General features: G+C 38.5%; 1 protein-coding gene across 3 annotated transcripts in view; it reads left to right on the top strand.

Annotated features, from left to right (window-relative positions):
* The window catches only part of LOC147224032 (leucine-rich repeat and fibronectin type III domain-containing protein 1-like protein), a 102910-nt gene that overhangs the window by 53860 nt on the left and 29624 nt on the right, over positions 1-19426 (top strand). For all 3 annotated transcript variants that reach the window (XM_086165047.1, XM_086165046.1, XM_086165048.1), the window contains exons 8-12: positions 980-1146; positions 1297-1537; positions 2089-2301; positions 2758-3068; positions 6550-6733. In XM_086165047.1, coding sequence (XP_086021173.1) covers positions 980-1146; positions 1297-1537; positions 2089-2301; positions 2758-3068; positions 6550-6733 — 1116 coding nt within the window. The remainder of the gene's footprint in view (positions 1-979; positions 1147-1296; positions 1538-2088; positions 2302-2757; positions 3069-6549; positions 6734-19426) is intronic.

Below are 19426 nucleotides of genomic sequence, written 5' to 3'. Positions count from 1 at the left end.
GTTAGCCATGTGGTAGTCACATGTTCACTGTGTGTTAGCCATGTTAGCTGTGTGTTAGCCATGTGGTGCTCACATGCTCACTGTGCGTTAGCCATGTTAGCTGTGTGGTATCAATGTGGTAGTCACATGTTCACTGTGCATTCGCTAGCTAGGTGGTATCTGTTCATTCACGATGTGATAGCAATGTGGCAGTAGTCTGTTAGCGATGAGGTTGTCACATGTTAGCTGCCTGTGGTACTTGTCTGTTAGCTGCATGATAGCGGTGTGTTAGCCACATGCTCATTAAACAATAGCTGTGTGTTCACCATGCGGTAGCTATGTGATAGCCTTGAGGTGGTTGCATGTAAGCTGCGTGTTAGCTACGTGGTACCTGTCTGTTAGCTGCGTGCTTGTGTTTCCAGTCTGGTACTCATGTGTTCGCTATGTGTTAGCCATGTGGTAGGGAAACATTAGCTATGTGTTAGCCGTGTGACAGTCAAACGTTAGCTATCTGTTTGCCAGTTGGTTGTCAAACGTCAGCTATGTGTTAGCCATGCGGTGGTCACATGTTCACTCGCAACCAGAAGGTGCAGGAGCAGGGGGTTAGGAGTGCAGGGAGCTAATAGGATGGAGAACCACCCAGAACCTCCAGAACCTCCAGAACCTGCTCTGCAATCCCCGTCTGAACAGGAACGTCCATAGATGTCGATTGACAGGTTTGTCCCGCTGGCCTTCGTGAAAGTCTTCCATGGTCAGAAGGTCTGATGTCGGGATCTCTTCTCACACATCCGTCGTCAAGGCAACAAGCCCCGCCCATCTTTGGGTGTGGAAGGGATCCACACCTTCTCCGGGAGTTCCGCCATGAATCATGCCTCCCCTTCTTCTTCTTCTTCTTCTTCTTCTTCTTCTTCTTCTTCTTCTTCTTCTTCTTCTTCTTCTTCTTTTTCTTCTTCTTCTAGTCTTTATCTGGCTCTCACCTTCGGCCATGTTCCTCCTACAGGACTTCCTGGAGACGCTGGAGGACCTGGACCTGAGCTACAACAACCTGGCCGACGTCCCCTGGGAGACCATCGCCCTGCTGGTGAGCGTCAACACCCTCAGCCTGGACCACAACCTGATCGAGAGCGTCCCCGAGGGCATCTTCTCCAACCTGCACAAACTGGCCAGGTCAGTAGCTCTGCAGTTCCTGTCCGGTTCTCGTCTCAAAGCCTGACGTTAGAACATCCAGAACGACGGAGTGAAGACGTGAAGGTGCAGCGGGGAACATCTTTGTTTGGTCCAAAAAAATGTTCTGACACCCATTCTGCTGACCACCAGGCTGGACATGACCTCCAACAAGCTGAAGAAGATCCCCCCGGACCCCCTGTTCCTGCGCTCCCCGGTCTACGCCAAGATGAAGGGTTCTCCGCTCACGGCGCTGGTTCTGAGCTTCGGCGGGAACCCGCTGCACTGCAACTGCGAGCTGGTGTGGCTGCGACGGCTGACCCGCGAGGACGACCTGGAGACCTGCGCCTCGCCCAAGGACCTCGCCGGGAAGTACTTCTGGACCATCAAGGAGGTCGGCAGACCCGCCTTCCACAAATAAGGGTTTTTTTTTTTTTGTGATTTAAAATAATCATTTAAATTGTAATTTAGCCCGTTTTTTTTTTTTAATGTCTGGAGGCGATGAAAGAAAGAAAGAAAGAAATAAATAAACACGGGAATAAATCGCGAAATTTAATTAGAAAAATATTCAGCGGCAATAAAAAAAATAAATAAACGAATGGGGAAAACAAAGATAAGAGTCGTAAAATAAAACAAAGCAAAATAATAAAACTAAAAGTGGAAATAAAAAGACGGGCGACAAAAAGACGGGGCGCCGCCTGGATCCTCCGTCCTCCAGCACTCCAAGGGCACGGCGGAGATGGTTTACGACGGCGCAGTAAACAACTTCTTTATGGTCCAGGAGAAGGTTGTGGGGGAACATGGAGGAGAACGTGGAACACGTGGGGTGAGGAAGGGAAGGTGGAGGTGGATCCTGGTTGGAGAACCTGGTTGGAGCTTTGGGGGTTGGAGAGTCAGGAGAAGGTACCCTGAGTGACCCTGACGTTCTCCGACGTTCCTCCCCAGGAGGAGTTCGTGTGCGAGCCGCCCATGATCACCCGCCACACCTCCAAGATGTTCGTGATGGAGGGCCAGGAGGTCAGCCTGCGCTGCAGGTCCATCGGAGACCCCGAGCCGTCCACCCACTGGGTCAGCCCCGACAGCAAGGTCATCGGGAACTCCTCCAGAACCCTCTGCTACGAGAACGGCTCGCTGGACATCCTCAAAGCCTCCGTCAAGGTATGTAGAACATCTGGAGAACCTCTGCGTGGAGCTCGCAGAACCTCACGCTCCTTTCCTGTAGCTCAGGTCCCTCAAGCTCCGGTTCGTCCTTCTCAAGGTTCCCCAAAAGTGTCCTCATCTCAGGATATTTCCATGCTAGCGTAGCTCGTGTTGTCAGCTAATGTTGAAGATCACGAGCTCCCGCTCACCTCGGATGGCCGTCAGCATCTTGTCATAATGACGTCCGAGCCGAAGCCTCGGATCTCAGGAGGCCTCCCGGGAATCCCGTGTCCCCAAACGAGGACAAGATGTTCGGAGTCCGCGCAGCTCCATCCTGACCCGCCGTCCTCGTAAATGGACCTTCTTCATCATCATCTCTAGCTGTGAAGGCCGTCCGGAGTCCACGGCTCGTTGCGTCCCAGAAGAACCGAGCATACATGTCTGGAATAAAGCTCCCCCTCTTCCTCCCCGTAGGATTCGGGGACCTTCACCTGCATCGCGTCCAACGCGGCGGGAGAAGCCACGGCGCCGGTGGAGCTGGTGGTCAACCCCTCGCCGCACTACGACCCCAAGCTGGACCTGGACCCGGGGCCCTCGGACATCCCCACCTCCATCAAGTCCAACGTGAGCGGCGGGTTCCCCCGGGCCGAGCAGCAGAGGGTCAGCGTGTCGGAGCTGACCTCCAGCTCGGCCACCATCAGGTGGCCTCCCCAGAACCACATCCCCGGGGTCCGCATGTACCAGGTCCAGTACAACAGCTCCACCGACGACATCCTCATATACAGGTGAGCGTTGTCATAGCAACGCATGAAACCGTGTTGCTACACCGTCGTCACAGTGTTGGCAGTGGAGATACGCTGTTATTATGGTGTTGTTACAGTGGTAGTACACTTGTTATAGTGTAATTACAGTGTTACACTGTTATTATGCTCATCCTGCGGTGTTACAGGGTAATTATACTGTTGTTATGGTGTTGTTACGCTGTTGATGCACATGCTAATACACGTTTCACAGTGTTATCACAGCGTTGTTGCAGTGTTTATATGCTGCAGTGTTTTCGCACTGTTATTACATTGTTGTCAGGAGTTGTTACCCTGCTATTATGGTGTTGTCACAGTGTTGTGACATTGTTGTTACACTGTTCTTACACTGTTATTACGGTGTTGTTACAGTGTTGGTACACTTTTTACAGTGTAATTACAGCGTTATTGCAGTGTTTATATGCTGCAGTGTTGTCGTACTGTTATTACATTGTTGTCAGGAGTTGTTACCCTGCTATTACGGGGTTGTCACAGTGTTGTGACACTGTTGTTACAGAGTAATTACACTGTTGTTAGGGAGTTACACTGTTATGACAGTGTTGTTGCACTATTAGTACAGGGTTACACTGTTGGTATTGATGTTACACTGTTATTGTGGCGCTAGTTTGGTGGTACACTGTTGTTACACTGTTGTTACAGTGTTGTTACACTGTTGTTACAGTGGTGGTACACTTTTTACAGTGTAATTACAGCGTTGCTGCAGTGTTTATATGCTGCAGTGTTGTTGTACTGTTCTTACATTGTTGTCAGGAGTTGTTACCCTGGTATTACGGTGTTGTGACACTGTTGTTACAGAGTAATTACACTGTTGTTAGGGAGTTACACTGTTGTGTTGTTGCACTATTAGATCAGGGTTACACTGTTGGTATTGTTGTTACACTGTTATTGGTGTTGTTACGCCGAGTGTTGCTGTTGTGCAGTGGTGTTGTTATTGTACACTTTTCAATGTTACTATGTCCTTGTTACACTGTTGTAAGACTGTTATTACAGTGTTATTGCACAGTCATAAGCGTGTTGTAATGCGGCGCCCGCTGATGTTCCATCCTGGGAACTTTAATGCTGAACTGGCTTAAACGCGGCGCCGCCGGGACAGAAGTGGGATCTCAAGACGAGACTCCCGGAGCAGATCCTCGTCAGCACCGTATCCTAGCAACGCAACCGGGACGAACCACAGGCTGACGAACGGGGGGGGGGGGGCTGAGCGACGGTTGTGCTCAAGTCAAGTTATCTCGGCTTTCATAATGAGTGGAGGATCTGGAAGGAAATGGCGGCGAACGGATGGCGTGCGTTTGCACGTCTCCTTTCCCTGGAAATGTTTAAAACCGTGGTTTTGTGAATGGGGTTCGGCTGATCCGGAATGAATGGCGTTCAGGGAGGCGGGCAGGAAGAGAGCCACACACGGCACGCCTTAAAGCGCCCATTTTCTGAATGGAGTTCTGCAGAAGGTAGGGACGCAGAGCAACGGCCGCCTCTACAGGACCTCCTTCTGAGGAACACGTCCGACCAAGAAGATCTCAGACTGACGACGCTCCCCTGGAGGGCCTCGACCAATCAGGCCTCCTCGCCCCAGGGGAACCCTCACGTCTGATTGGACGAGATCCTCCCTGGAATAAACTGACATGGCTTGGTCTGCCATCATGGAGCTCAAACCTGCAGGTGATAGAAGAAGAAGAAGAAGAAGCAGAAGAAGAAGAAGAAGAAGAAGAAGGAGGAGAAGAAGAAGAAGAAGAAGGAGGAGAAGAAGAAGAAGAAGAGGTGGTGGAGGAGGGATGTTGTAATTTTCACATAAATATTCACCTCCTGCTGATCCGTTCTGGCCCCGAGCAGCAGATAACCTGCCTGGGTTTACCCTCCACACACACACACACACACACATACACACACACACACACACTCACACTCACACTCACACACACACACACACACACACACACACACACACACACACACACACACACACACACCTGCAGGAGGAGGAGGAGGAGTCAGGCCTGTGTCAGCAGTCAGGAAATGAATGTATCGATTCTTTGTTCCACATCAGCACTGGCTTTGGCATGCAGGGTGTGTGTGTGAGTGTGTGTGTGAGTGTGTGAGTGTGTGAGTGTGAGTGTGTGTGTGAGTGTGTGTGTGAGTGTGAGTGTCAGTGTGTGTGTGTGTGTGTGTGTGTGTGTGTGCATCTTCAATTACCATGTCCCTGCTTTTCAAAGGACAAATGGGGAGCGACATGAAGGAAGGAACCAGAGAAGGAAAGAAGGAAGGAGGAGCTGCAGCTTCTGCAGAAAACACTTCATTTCATTGTGACGTCATCTGGGGCTTCACTCCTTCATTCACTCCTCCATTCACTCCTTCATTCACTCCTCCTTTCACTCCTCCATCCACTCCTCCATTCACTCCTTCATTCACTCCTCCTTTCACTCCTTCATTCACTCCTCCATTCACTCCTCCATTCACTCCTCCATTCACTCCTTCATTCACTCCTCCATTCACTCTTCCATCCACTCCTCCATTCACTCCTCCATTCACTCTTCCATCCACTCTTTCATTCACTCTTCCATTCACTCCTTCATTCACTCCTCCATTCATTCCTTGCTTTCTGTCGCGTCCTTTTTCTCCTGCAGTCTCATGATCATTATGAGATAAATCCAGTAAAATCTGCACACACACACATAGACACACACACATAGATACACACACACACACACACACATAGATACACACACACACACACATAGATACACACACACACGCACACAACCCCCCTTTAGAAAACTGTGTCTCTTGTGTGTTGTTTTATATTCTCCTTGACACACACATATACACACAAAGACCTGTCAGACACACACAAACACGCACGCACACACACACACACACACACACACACACACATACACAGATACACAACCATAAAGACACTCTCTCTCTCTCACACACACACACACACAGGGTCAGGGTAGAGTGTATAATTCCATTCCTCCTCTTGTCTCCTCCAGTTCCAGTGTTGATAAATAGGTGGCGTCCTGCCCTCGCCTGACAGCTGAATAATGTAGAGGAAACACACACACACACACTCACACACACACACACACACTCACACACACACACACACACACACTCACACACACACACACACACACATTGAATATGTTTGTATCTCAGTGAGTCCTTGTCCTTGACACCCCGTCGCCTTGAACCCGACCATTGAATCACCACTGAACCTTCAGCTGGCAGGTTGAAGGACACACACACACACACACACATACACACACACACACACACACACAGTGAATGAATGCACCAACATACAGGAATGTATTTGTTTTATGAACTGGGGGAAACAGCTGTGTGTGTGTGTGTGTGTGTGTGTGTGTGGTACTTGGGTGGTTTCCACCCATGTTCGAACCCTTGTCTTGCCGGATTAAAAGTCCCGCCCCCTCCCGCCTCCCAGGATGATCCCGGCCAATCACAAGTACTTCCTGCTCAGCGACCTGGCGTCGTCGCGGGACTACGAGCTGTGTGTGCTCGCCGTGTACGACGACGGCGTGACGGCGCTGACGGGAACACGGCTGGTCGGCTGCGTGTCCTTCAGCACGGAGGCCGAGTACGGCAGGTGTCACTCCATACGTGACCAGGTGGGGCAACAACACACACCTGCACCCACACACTGCACACACTGCACACACTGCACACACTGGCAAGAGCCTGGGCAAACAGGAAGTAGGACACAAAAACACTCGCGACATACAGGAAGTTGGAAAAAAAAATGTGCGAAACATATAAGAACTTGAAAACAAAATACTCCCAATGTACTCAAAGTAGGAAAAAAAATACTCGCAACATACAGGAAGTAAGGAAAAATATATATAGGACATGCGTTTGAAAAAAAAAATTCCAAAAAAAAAAAGTACCAAATAAATACTTGGAAAAAAAATACTCGCAACATACAGGAAGTAGGAAGAAAAATACTCAGGACGTATAAGTAATTGGAAAAATAATAATAAAACTCGTCACATACAAGAAATTGGAAAAAATAAATATTGTGAAATACTGGAAGCTGGAAAAAAGATGTGCGTGACATAACAGAAATAGGAGAAAAAATCCTCTCGACATTCAGGAAGTTGGAAAAAAAATCAAGACATACAGGAAGTTGGAAGAAAAAAATGCGTGACAGTCAGGAAATTTGAAAAAAAATATTATTCACGACTTACAAGAACTTGGAAAAGAAAGTACTCGCACAAGTTGGAAAAAAAATACTTGCAACATAAAAGGAATTGAAAAAAACAAACGTACAATAAGTAGGAAAAAAATACTTGTGACATTCAAAAACTTGGAAAAAAAAATACTCGTGACATACATGAAGTTGGAAAAAAAAGTACCCACGACATACATGCGACATATGAATTGGAAAAAAAAAGTGCCATATAAGACCTTGGAAAATAAATACTCGTAACTATGACGAAGTTGGAAAAAAAAAATACTGAGGACATACAGAAGTAGGAAAAACAACTCAGGACACACAAAGTTTGAAAAAAATGTACTTGAGACATATTTGCGACATTTAAATTGGAAAAAAAAAAGGCCATATGAGACATTGGAAAAAAAAGTACTTGTGACTTACAAGAAGTTGGAAAAAAAAACTCCGGACATACAGGAAGTAGGATAAAAAATGTTTCGGGACATACAGCATGGTGGGAAAAAAATATGTGTGGCCTGCAGGAAGTTGGAAAAAACATACAAAGATGGGGAAAAAAAAGTATTGGATATATAGAGGAACTTGGAAAAAAAAAAATTCTTCGACATACAGGAAGTTGGAAAAAAAGTGACACACTGGGAGGAGGAAAAAAATCCTTGCTACATAAAGGAAGTTGGAAAGAAAAAAATCTCTTGACATACAGGAAGTTTGGAAAAGAAGTCCTCACAACATGCACAAAGTTGGAAAAAAAACAACTTACTACATACACAAAGTTGTATATGTCGTGAGTACTTTTTTTTTCCAACTTCGTATATTTTCTCGAGTACTTTTTTTTTCCAACTCCATGTTAGTCACAAGTTTTTTTTCCAAAGTCTTATATGGCCCTTTTTTTTCCAATTTATTTGTTGCAAGTATTTCGTGCGTATGTTTTTTCCAAACTTCCTGTTTGTATTCCTGTATTCCTATATGTTTTTTTTATACTTCCTGTACGTTAAGAGAACTTTTTCTTTCCAACTTCCTGTATTTTGCGAGAATTTTCTTTCCAAGTTAGTTTATGTATCAAGTACTTTTTTTCCCAGCTTTGTGTGTGTTTTTTCCAACTTCCTGTAGCTCCTGAAACATTTATTTTCCCAACTTTGTGTATGTCGTGAGTTCTTTTCTTCCCAACTTCCTGTATCTCATGAGAACTTTTTCTTTCCAACTTCCTGTATGCAGCAAGTTTTTTTTTCCTACTTCCTGTTTGTCCTGAGACTTTTTTTTTCCAACTTGCTGTATGTCAGAGGTATTTTTTTTTCCAAGTTCTTATATGTCATGAGAATTTTTTTCCTACATCCTGTATGTCGCAACTATTTTTTTTCCAACTTCCTATATGTGACTTTTTTTTCCAGTTTCCTGTACGGCGCGTTTACTTTTTTTTTCAAAGTTCTTGTATGTCCCAAGTTTTTTGTTTCCAACTTCTTGTCTGTCACGAGTATTTTTTTTCCGAGGTCTTATTTGACACATATTTTTTTTTCCAATTTTTTTACAATTTATATGTTGCGATTATGTCTTGAATACTTATTTTCTCCAACTTCGCATGTGTCGTTAGTCCTTTTTTTTTCCCACTTCACTTGTATGTGACAAAGATTTTTTTCCAACTTCATGTACGTCCCGAGTTTTATTTTTGCCAACTTCCTGTAAGTCACGAGAATTTTTTTTCCAATGTATTATATGGCTTTTTTTTTCTCAATTTAAATGTTGCGAGTACTTTTTTTTCTAACTTTGTGTATTTCATAAGTATTTTTTCCAAGTTTTCAAATGTCATGAGTATTGTTTTTTTTCCTACTTTCTGTATGTTGGAAAAAAAATACTCGTGACTTACATGAAGTTGAAAAAAAAACTTGCGACATACAAGAACTTTGGAAAAAAAGTAATCGCGCCATACAGGAAATTGGAAAAAAAATAATCACGACATTTGAAAACCTGGAAAAAAAAGTACTCATGATTTAAACAAAGTTGGAAAAAAAATACTTGTAACACACAGGAAGTTGGAAAAAAACTATGCATGACCTGCCATAAGTGGCAGACACTTTTACCCAAATCAACTTACAGTGAAGCCAGGAATGGAAACCAGCACCTCAAACGTTCAAAGCATGAACTTTAGCACTGAGCTACACACTCACATTCATGAAAAAACACTTGCAACACACTCCAAGTTGGAAAAAAAACGTGCCTTACACTGAGTGGGAAAACAAAACACTCGTGACAAACATGAAGCTGGACAAAAAGTCCTCACAACATTCACAAAGTTGGAAAAAAACAACTTACGACAAACACGAAGTTGGTTATGTTGTGAGTAATTTTTTTTTCCAACTTCATGTAAGTCACAAGGTTTTTTTCCAAGGTCTTACATGGCCCTTTTTTTTATTCCATTTTATTTGTTGCAAGTATGTTGTGAGTACATTTTTTTTCTAACTTTGTGCATGTCGTGAGTAGATATTTTTCCAACTTCATGTATTTCCCGAGTTTTTTTTTTCCTACTTCATGTAAGTATTTTTTTCCAATATATTATATGGCTTTTTTTTTTTTATTTAAATGTCTTGAGTCCTTTTTTTTCCAACTTCGTGTATTTCATAAATATTTTTTTGTCCAAGTTTTTATACGTCACAAGTATTTTTTTCCGAGTTTTCAAATGTCATGAGTATTAATTTTTTTTTCTACTTTCTGTATGTCGGAAAAAAAATACTCATGACTTACATGAAGTTGGAAATAAAACTCACGACATACAAGAACTTCGCAAAAAAAAGTAATCGCGCCCTAAAGGAATTTGGAAAAAAAAATCACATATAGGAAGTTGGAAAAAAGAAAGTTTTTTTCTAACTTTGTGCATGTTGTGAGTATGTTTTTTTTCCAACTTCATGTAAGTCACAAGTATTTTTTTTCCAAGGCACATATTTTTTTTCCAATGTTTTTACAATTTATATGTTGCGAGTTTGTCTTGAGTAGTTTTTTTTGTATGTTGTGAGAACTTTTTTTCCTACGTTACTGTCTATCCCGAGTTTTTTTTTCCCACTTCCTGTATGTCATGAGAATGTTTTTTTCCAACTTCCTGTATGTAACAAAGTTTTTTTTCCAACGTCATGTAAGTCGCGAGTATTTTTTTTCCAATGTATTATATGGCTTTTTTTTTTTTCAATTTAAATGTCGCAAGTACTTTTTTTTCTAACCTCTTGTATTTCATAAGTATTTTTTTTCCAAGTTCTTATACATCACAAGTTTTCAAATGTCATGAGTATTAATTTTTTCCTACTTTCTGTATGTCAGAAAAAAATACTCATGACTTACATGAAGTTGGAAATAAAACTCATGACATACAAGAACTTCGGAAAAAAAGTAATTGCGCCATAAAGGAATTTGGGAAAAAAAAAATCACATATAGGAAGTTGGAAAAAAAAAAAGTTGCGACATACATCGTGTAGGAAAAAAAATACTCATGAATACTTCTGACATACAGGAAATGGAAAAAAAACACACATACAAGTTGGAAAAAAAAAGATACTCAAGACATACAGGTAGTCGGAAAAAATACTTGTGACACACAGGAAGTTGGAAAAAAAATATGACAAACCGGAAGTAGGAAAAAAAGCACTCACGACATACACAGAGTTGGAAAAAAAAAATACTCGCGACATATATATTGGAAAAAAACATGTGCCATACAAGACCTTGGGAAAAACTACTTGTGACTTTCACAAAGTTGAAAAAAAAACTCGGGACATAAAAGAAGGTAGGAAAAGAAACATGTATGACTGTATGACATAAATAACAGACACTTTGATCCAAATCAACTTACAGTGAAAATGCCAGGAATCGAACCAGGAACTCAAATGTTCAAAGCGTGCAAAAAAACGTGCCTTAAAGGAAGTGGGAAAACAAAACACTCGTGACAAACATGAAGCTGGACAAAAAGTCCTCACAACATTCACAAAGTTGGAAAGAAAACAACTTACGACAAACACGAAGTTGTTTATGTCGTGAGTACTTTTTTTCCCAACTTCATGTAAGTCACAAGGTTTTTTTCAAGGTCTTACATGGCCCTTTTTTTTATTCCATTTTATTTGTTGTGAGTTCTTTTTTTCCTAACTTTGTGCATGTTGTATGTTTTTTTTCAACTTCCTCCATGTATTAAGTACTTTTTTTCTCCCTCTTTGTGTGTGTTTTTCCAACTTTCTGAAGGTCACAAATATTTTTTTTCCAATTTGCTGTTGGTCAGAAGTATTCTTTTTTTTCAACTTTTTATGTCACAAGTATTTTTTTCCAAGTTTTTGATAGTCATGAGTATTTTGTTTCCTTTTTTTCCAATTTCCTGTATGGCATGATTACTCTTTTTTCAAAGTTCTTGTATGTCCTGAGTTTTTGTTTTCCAACTTCATGTAAGTCACAAGTATTTTTTTTCTGAGGCACATTTTTTTTTCCAATGTTTTTACAATTTATATGTTGCGAGTATCTTTTGAGTAGTTTTTTTATGTATGTTGTGAGTACTTTTTTTCCTACCTTACTGTCTATCCCGAGTTTTTTTTTTCCCACTTCCTGTATGTCATGAGAATGGTTTTTTCCAACTTCCTGTATGTAACAAAGTTTTTTTTCCAACGTCATGTATGTCACGAGTATTTTTTTTTCCAACGTCATGTAAGTCACGAGTATTTTTTTTCAAATGTATTACATGGCTTTTTTTTTAATTTAAATGTCTTGAGTCCTTTTTTTTCCAACTTGGTGTATTTCATAAGTATTTTTTCCAAGTTTTTATACGTCACAAGTATTTTTTTCCAAGTTTTCAAATGTCATGAGTATTAATTTTTTTCCTACTTTCTGTATGTCGGAAAAAAAATACTCATGACTTACATGAAGTTGGAAATAAAACTCACGACATACAAGAACTTCGCAAAAAAAGTAATCGCGCCATAAAGGAATTGGGAAAAAAAAAATCACTTATAGGAAGTTGGAAAAAAAAGAAGTCGCGACATACAGGATGTAGGAAAAAAAATACTCATGATATTTGAAAACTTGGAAAAAAAAATACTTCTGACATACAGGAAGTTGGAAAAAAAATATGTGTTACATACAGGAAATGGAAAAAAACACACATACAAGTTGGGAACTTGAGACATACAGGTAGTCGGAAAAAATACTTGTGACACACAGGAAGTTGGAAAAAAAATATGACAAACCGGAAGTAGGAAAAAAAGCACTCATGACATACACAGAGTTGGAAAAAAAAAATACTCGTGACATATATATTGGAAAAAAACATGTGCCATATAAGACCTTGGGAAAAACTACTTGTGACTTTCACAAAGTTGAAAAAAAAAACTCGGGACATAAAAGAAGGTAGGAAAAGAAACATGTATGACATAAATAACAGACACTTTGATCCAAATCAACTTACAGTGAAAATGCGAGGAATCGAACCAGGAACTCAAATGTTCAAAGCACGAATGTTTCCACTGAGCTGCACTCACATTAAAGAGGAAACACTCGCAACACGTTGGAAGTTGGGAAAGAAAACGTGCCTTAAAGGAAGTGGGAAAACAAAACACTCGTGACAAACATGAAGCTGGACAAAAAGTCCTCACAACATTCACAAAGTTGGAAAGAAAACAACTTACGACAAACACGAAGTTGTTTATGTCGTGAGTACTTTTTTTTCCCAACTTCATGTAAGTCACAAGTTTTTTTCAAGGTCTTATATGGCCCTTTTTTTTATTCCATTTTATTTGTTGTGAGTTCTTTTTTTCCTAACTTTGTGCATGTTGTATGTCTTTTTTCAACTTCCTCCATGTATTAAGTACTTTTTTTCTCCCTCTTTGTGTGTGTTTTTCCAACTTTCTGAAGGTCACAAATATTTTTTTTCCAACTTGCTGTTGGTCAGAAGTATTCTTTTTTTTCAACTTTTTATGTCACAAGTATTTTTTTCCAAGTTTTTGATAGTCATGAGTATTTTGTTTCCTTTTTTTCCAATTTCCTGTATGGCATGATTACTCTTTTTTCAAAGTTCTTGTATGTCCTGAGTTTTTGTTTTCCAACTTCATGTAAGTCACAAGTATTTTTTTCCAAGGCACAAATATTTTTTTTTCCAATGTTTTTACAATTTATATGTTGCGAGTATGTTTTGAGTAGTTTTTTTTTGTATGTTGTGAGTACTTTTTTTCCTACGTTACTGTCTATCCCGAGTTTTTTTTTCCCACTTCCTGTATGTCATGAGAATGGTTTTTTCCAACTTCCTGTATGTAACAAAGTTTTTTTTCCAACGTCATGTATGTCACAAGTATTTTTTTTCCAACGTCATGTAAGTCACGATTATTGTTTTTCAAATGTATTACATGGCTTTTTTTTTTTATTTAAATGTCTTGAGTCCTTTTTTTTCCAATTTTGTGTATTTCATAAGTATTTTTTTCCAAGTTTTCAAATGTCATGAGTATTAATTTTTTTCCTACTTTCTGTACGTCGGAAAAAAAATACTCATGACTTACATGAAGTTGGAAATAAAACTCACGACATACAAGAACTTCGGAAAAAAAGTAATCGCGCCATAAAGGAATTGGGAAAAAAAAAATCACTTATCGGAAGTTGGAAAAAAAAGAAGTCGCGACATACATTGTGTAGGAAAAAAATACTCATGATATTTGAAAACTTGGGAAAAAAAATACTTCTGACATACAGGAAGTTGGAAAAAAAATATGTGTTACATACAGGAAATGGAAAAAAACACACATACAAGTTGGGAACTTGAGACATACAGGTAGTCGGAAAAAAATATTTGTGACACACAGGAAGTTGGAAAAAAAATATGACAAACCGGAAGTAGGAAAAAAAGCACTCACGACATACACAGAGTTGGAAAAAAAAATACTTGCGACATATATATTGGAAAAAAACATGTGCCATATAAGACCTTGGAAAAAACTACTTGTGACCTACACAAAGTTGAAAAAAAAACTCGGGACATAAAAGAAGGAAGGAAAAAAAACATACTGACGACGTATACAAAGTTGGAAAAAAAAGTCCTCAAAACATTCACAAAGTTGGAAAAAAATGTACTCACGATTTAAACAAAGTTGGAAAAAAATACTTGTGACACACTAGAAGTAGGAAAGAAAAAATGTGACATACCGGAAGTAGGAAAAAAACCTACTCTGGACAAACAGGAGGTTGGAAAAGAAACATGCATGAAATAACATAAGTTACAGACACTTTGATCCAAATCAACATAAAGTGGAGACACCAGGAATCGAAACCAGGACCTCGAACATACAAAGCATGAACTTTAGCACTGAGCTACACACTCACTATGACACACACACACTTGCAACAAACTTGAAGTTGGAAAAAAAAACCGTGCCATACACTGAGTGGGAAAACAAAACACTCATGACAAACACGAAGTCTGAAAAAAAAGTCCTCACAACATTCACAAAGTTGGAAAAAAAACAACTTACAACAAACACGAAGTTGTTTTATGTCGTGAGAACTTTTTTTTCTAACTTTGTGCATGTCACGAGTATGTCTTTTTCCAACTTCTACTATATATTAAGTACTTTTTTTCTCCATCTTTGTGTTGGAAGTTGGAAAAAAAACAACTCGCGACATACATTATGTAGGAAAAAAAATACTCATGATATTTGAAAACTTGGAAAAAAAAATACTTCTGACATACAAGAAAAAAAATACGTGTTACATACAGGAAATGGAAAAAAAACACAAATAAAAGTTGGGAAAAAAAAAGTAATCAAGACATACAGGTAGTCAGAAAAAATACTTGTGACACAGGAAGTTGGAAAAAAAATGTGACAAACTGGAAGAAGGAAAAAAAGCACTCACGACATACACAAAGTTGGAAAAAAAAATACTTACCACATATGTATTGGAAAAAAAAAATATGGGCCATATAAGAACTTGGAAAAAAAATACTCATGACTTACACGAAGTTGAAAAAAAAAAACTCGGGACATACAAGAAAAAAAGTAAACGCGCCATACAGGAAACTGGAAAAAAAAAAATCAAATATAGGAAGTTGGAAAAAAAAAAAGTCGCGACATAAATTATGTAGGAAAACCAAATAACCATGACATTTGAAGGCTTGGAAAACAAAAGGACTCATGACACACAGAAAGTCGGAAAAAAATCCTTGCTACATACAGGATGTTGGAAAGAAAAAGTTCTCTTGAGATACAGGAAGATGGAAAAAAAACTCAACAATTTATATGTTGTGTGTGTGTACTTTTTATTTAAACTTCGTCTATGTTGTCAAACTTTAAATTGGAAAAAAAATGTTACATATAACACCTTGGAAAAAAAATACTTGTGACTTACACGAAGTTGGAAAATAAAAAACTCAGGACATTCATGAAGTTGGAAAAAAAAAATTGTGACATACAGGGAGTGGGAAAAAAATTACTCACAACATACACAAAGTGTGAAAAAAAAAGTACTCATGACATATACGAAGTTTGAAAAAAAAATACTTGTGACACACAGGAAGTTGGAAAAAAAAAAAAAGCGACATACCGGAAGTAGGAAAAAAAATCTTTGCGACGCACTGGAAGTTGGAAAAAAACTGGACATGCAGGACGTTGGAAAAAAAATACCATAAGTGTCAGACACTTTGATCCAAATCAACTTACAGTGGAGACACGAGGATTCGAAACCAGGACCTCAAACACACCAAGCATGAACGTTGCCACTGAGCTACACTCTCACTATGGTGGAAAACACTTATAACATACATAAAGTTGGAAAAAAAAACATGACATACAGGAAGTAAGAAAGCAAAACACTCACAACACACAAAGTTGGAAAAAAAAGTACTCACGACAAAGTCACCACATATAAATTAGAAAAAAGTACTTGTGACTTACACGAACTTGGAAAATAAAAAACTCGGGACATACATTAAGATGGAAGAAAATCCTTGCTACATACAGGAAATTGAAAAAAAATTATCATGACATACAGGAAGTAGGAAAAAAAACAGGACATTCAGGAAGGTAGGAGAAAAAGTCCTCGTGACAAACAGGACTTTGGGAAAGAAATACGCATGACTTACCAAAGGTGGGAATATTAGCAGGCAATTTTATCAAAAGCGACTTACAGTGGAGATGCCAAGAATCGAAATCAGGACCTCAAACATATCAAGCAGGTACTTTACCACTGAGCTACGCTCTCACAAGTACTCGCAATATACTGGTAGTTGGCAAAAAAAACATGACGTACAGGAATAGGAAAACAAAACACTCACAACATACACAAAGTCTGAAAAAAAAGTCGTCACGATATACAAGAAGTTGGAAAAAAAAGACCTCACAACATTGACATAGTTGAGAAAAAAAGTCCTCAAGACATTAACAAAGATGGAAAAAAAGTACCCTATACATACTCAGGGTTGGAAAAAAAAAGTACTCGAGACATTAACAAAGTTGGAAAAAAAATCCTCATAACATTCACAAAGTTTGGTTAAAAAAGTACTCACAACATACACAGTCTGAAAAAAAAGTTGTCACGATATACAAGGAGTTGGAAAAAAAAGTCCTCTCAACATTCACAAAGTTGGAAAAAAAAGTACTCAAGAAATACTCAAAGTTGGAAAAAAAATCCTCACAACATACACAAAGTCTGAAAAAAAGTTGTTGCGATATACAAGGAGTTGGAAAAAAAAGTCCTCATGACATACACAAAGTTGGAAAAAAAAAGGAGTGCAGACAGAACACAACATTGGAAAAAAAAGTTCCCATGACATACACAAAGTTGGAAAAAAAGTACCCATGACATACAAAAAGTTGGAAAAAAAATCCTCACAACATTCACAAAGTTTGGTTAAAAAAGTACTCATGACATACACATAGTTGGAAAAAAAAAGTTCCCATGACATACACAAAGTTGGGGAAAAAAAGTACCCATGACATACACAAAGTTGGAAAAAAAATCCTCATAACATTCACAAAGTTTGGTTAAAAAAGTACTCATGACATACACATAGTTGGAAAAAAAAAGTTCCCATGACATACACAAAGTTGGGGAAAAAAAGTACCCATGACATACACAAAGTTGGAAAAAAAATCCTCATAACATTCACAAAGTTTGGTTAAAAAAGTACTCACAACATACACAAAGTCTGAAAAAAAAGTTGTCACGATATACAAGGAGTTGGAAAAAAAAAAGTCCTCATGACATACACAAAGTTGGAAAAAAAAGTACTGAAGATAAAACACAACATTGGAAAAAAAAACTTCCCATGACATACACAAAGTTGGAAAAAAAGTACCCATGACATGCACAAAGTTGGAAAAAAAATCCTCAAAACATTCACAAAGTTTGGTTAAAAAAGTACTCATGACATACACATAGTTGGAAAAAAAAAAGTTCCCATGACATACACGAAGTTCGGAAAAAAAAGTACCCTATACATACTCAAAGTTGGAAAAAAAGGACTCAAAACATTAACAAAGTTGGAAAAAGAGTATCCATGACATACACAAAGTTGGAAAAAAATCCTCACAAAATTCACGAAGTGGAAAAAAAAAGTACCCATGACATACACAAAGTTGGAAAAAAAGGTGTCACGATATACAAGGAGTTGGAAAAAAAAATCCTCACAACATTCACAAAGTTGGAAAAAAAAGTACCCATGACATACACAAAGTTGAAAAAAAAAAGTACTCAAGACATACACAAAGTTGGAAAAAAAATCATCACAACATTCACAAAGTTAGAAAAAAAACTACTCAAGACATACACAAAGTTGAAAAAAAGTCCTCACAAAATTCACAAAGTTGGAAAAAAAAAGTACTAATGACATACACAAATTTGGAAGAAAAAGTACTCAAGACAAAACACAAAGTTGAAAAAAGTACTGAAGACAAAACACAAAATTGGAAAAAAAAGTACCCATGACATACTCAAAGTTGGAAAAAAAAGTATTCAAGATATACACAAAGTTGAAAAAAAAATCATCACAACATTCAGAAAGTTGGAAAAAAAAAGGCCTCAAGACATGTACAAAGTAGGAAAAAAAGTCCTCACAAAATTCACAAAGTTGGAAAAAAATTACTAATAACTTACACAAATTTGGAAGAAAAAGTACTCAAGACAAAACACAAAGTTGAAAAAAAAAGTACTGAAGAAAAAACACAAAATTGGAAAAAAAAAGTACCCATGACATACACAAAGTTGGAAAAAAAATCATCACAACATTCACAAAGTTGGAAAAAAAAAAGTTCCCATGACATACTCAAAGTTGGAAAAAAAAAAGTTCCCATGACATACTCAAAGTTGGAAAAAAAAAGTACTCAAGACATACACAAAGTTGGAAAAAAAGTCCTCACAATATTCACAAAGTTGGAAAAAAAGTACTAGAAGTATACACAAAGTTGAAAAAAAAAATCATCACAACATTCGCAAAGTTGGAAAAAAAAAGTACTCGACATACTCAAAGTTGGAAAAAAAAAATCATCACAACATTCACAAAGTGGGAAAAAAAAGTACTGAAGACATACACAAAGTTGGAAAAAAAAGGACTCCAACATACACAACGTTGGAAAAAAAATCCTCACAACATTCACAAAATTGGAAAAAAAAGTTCCCATGACATACACAAATTTGGAAAAAAAAGGACTCAAGACAAAACAAAGTTGAAAAAAAAATCCTCGCAACAATCACAAAGTTGGAAAAAAAGTACTCGAAACATGCACAATTTTGGGAAAAAAAGTACTCATGACATCTACAAAGTTGGAAAATAAAAGTACTCGACATACAAAAAGTTGGAAAAAAATCCTCACAACATTCACAAAATTGGAAAAAAAAGTACCCATGACATACACAAATTTGGAAAAAAAAATCATCACAACATTCAGAAAGTTGGAAAAAAAAAGTACTCAAGACATACACAAATTTGGAAGAAAAAGTACTCAAGACAAAACACAAAGTTTGAAAAAAAGTACTGAAGACAAAACACAACATTGGAAAAAAAAGTACCCATGACATACACAAAGTTGGAAAAAAAGTCCTCACAACATTCACAAAATTGGAAAAAAAAAGTACCCATGACATAAACAAAGTTGGAAAAAAAAGTACTCAAGACATACACAAAGTTGGAAAAAAA

This window comes from Fistularia commersonii, chromosome 18 (assembly GCF_037954325.1).
Source record: "Fistularia commersonii isolate RoL2024-O1a breed Wild chromosome 18, RoL_Fcom_v1.0, whole genome shotgun sequence".
Classification (NCBI taxonomy): Eukaryota; Metazoa; Chordata; class Actinopteri; order Syngnathiformes; family Fistulariidae; genus Fistularia; species Fistularia commersonii.
Note: the sequence above shows the minus strand (reverse complement) of the source record. Positions and strands in the feature narration are given on the sequence as shown.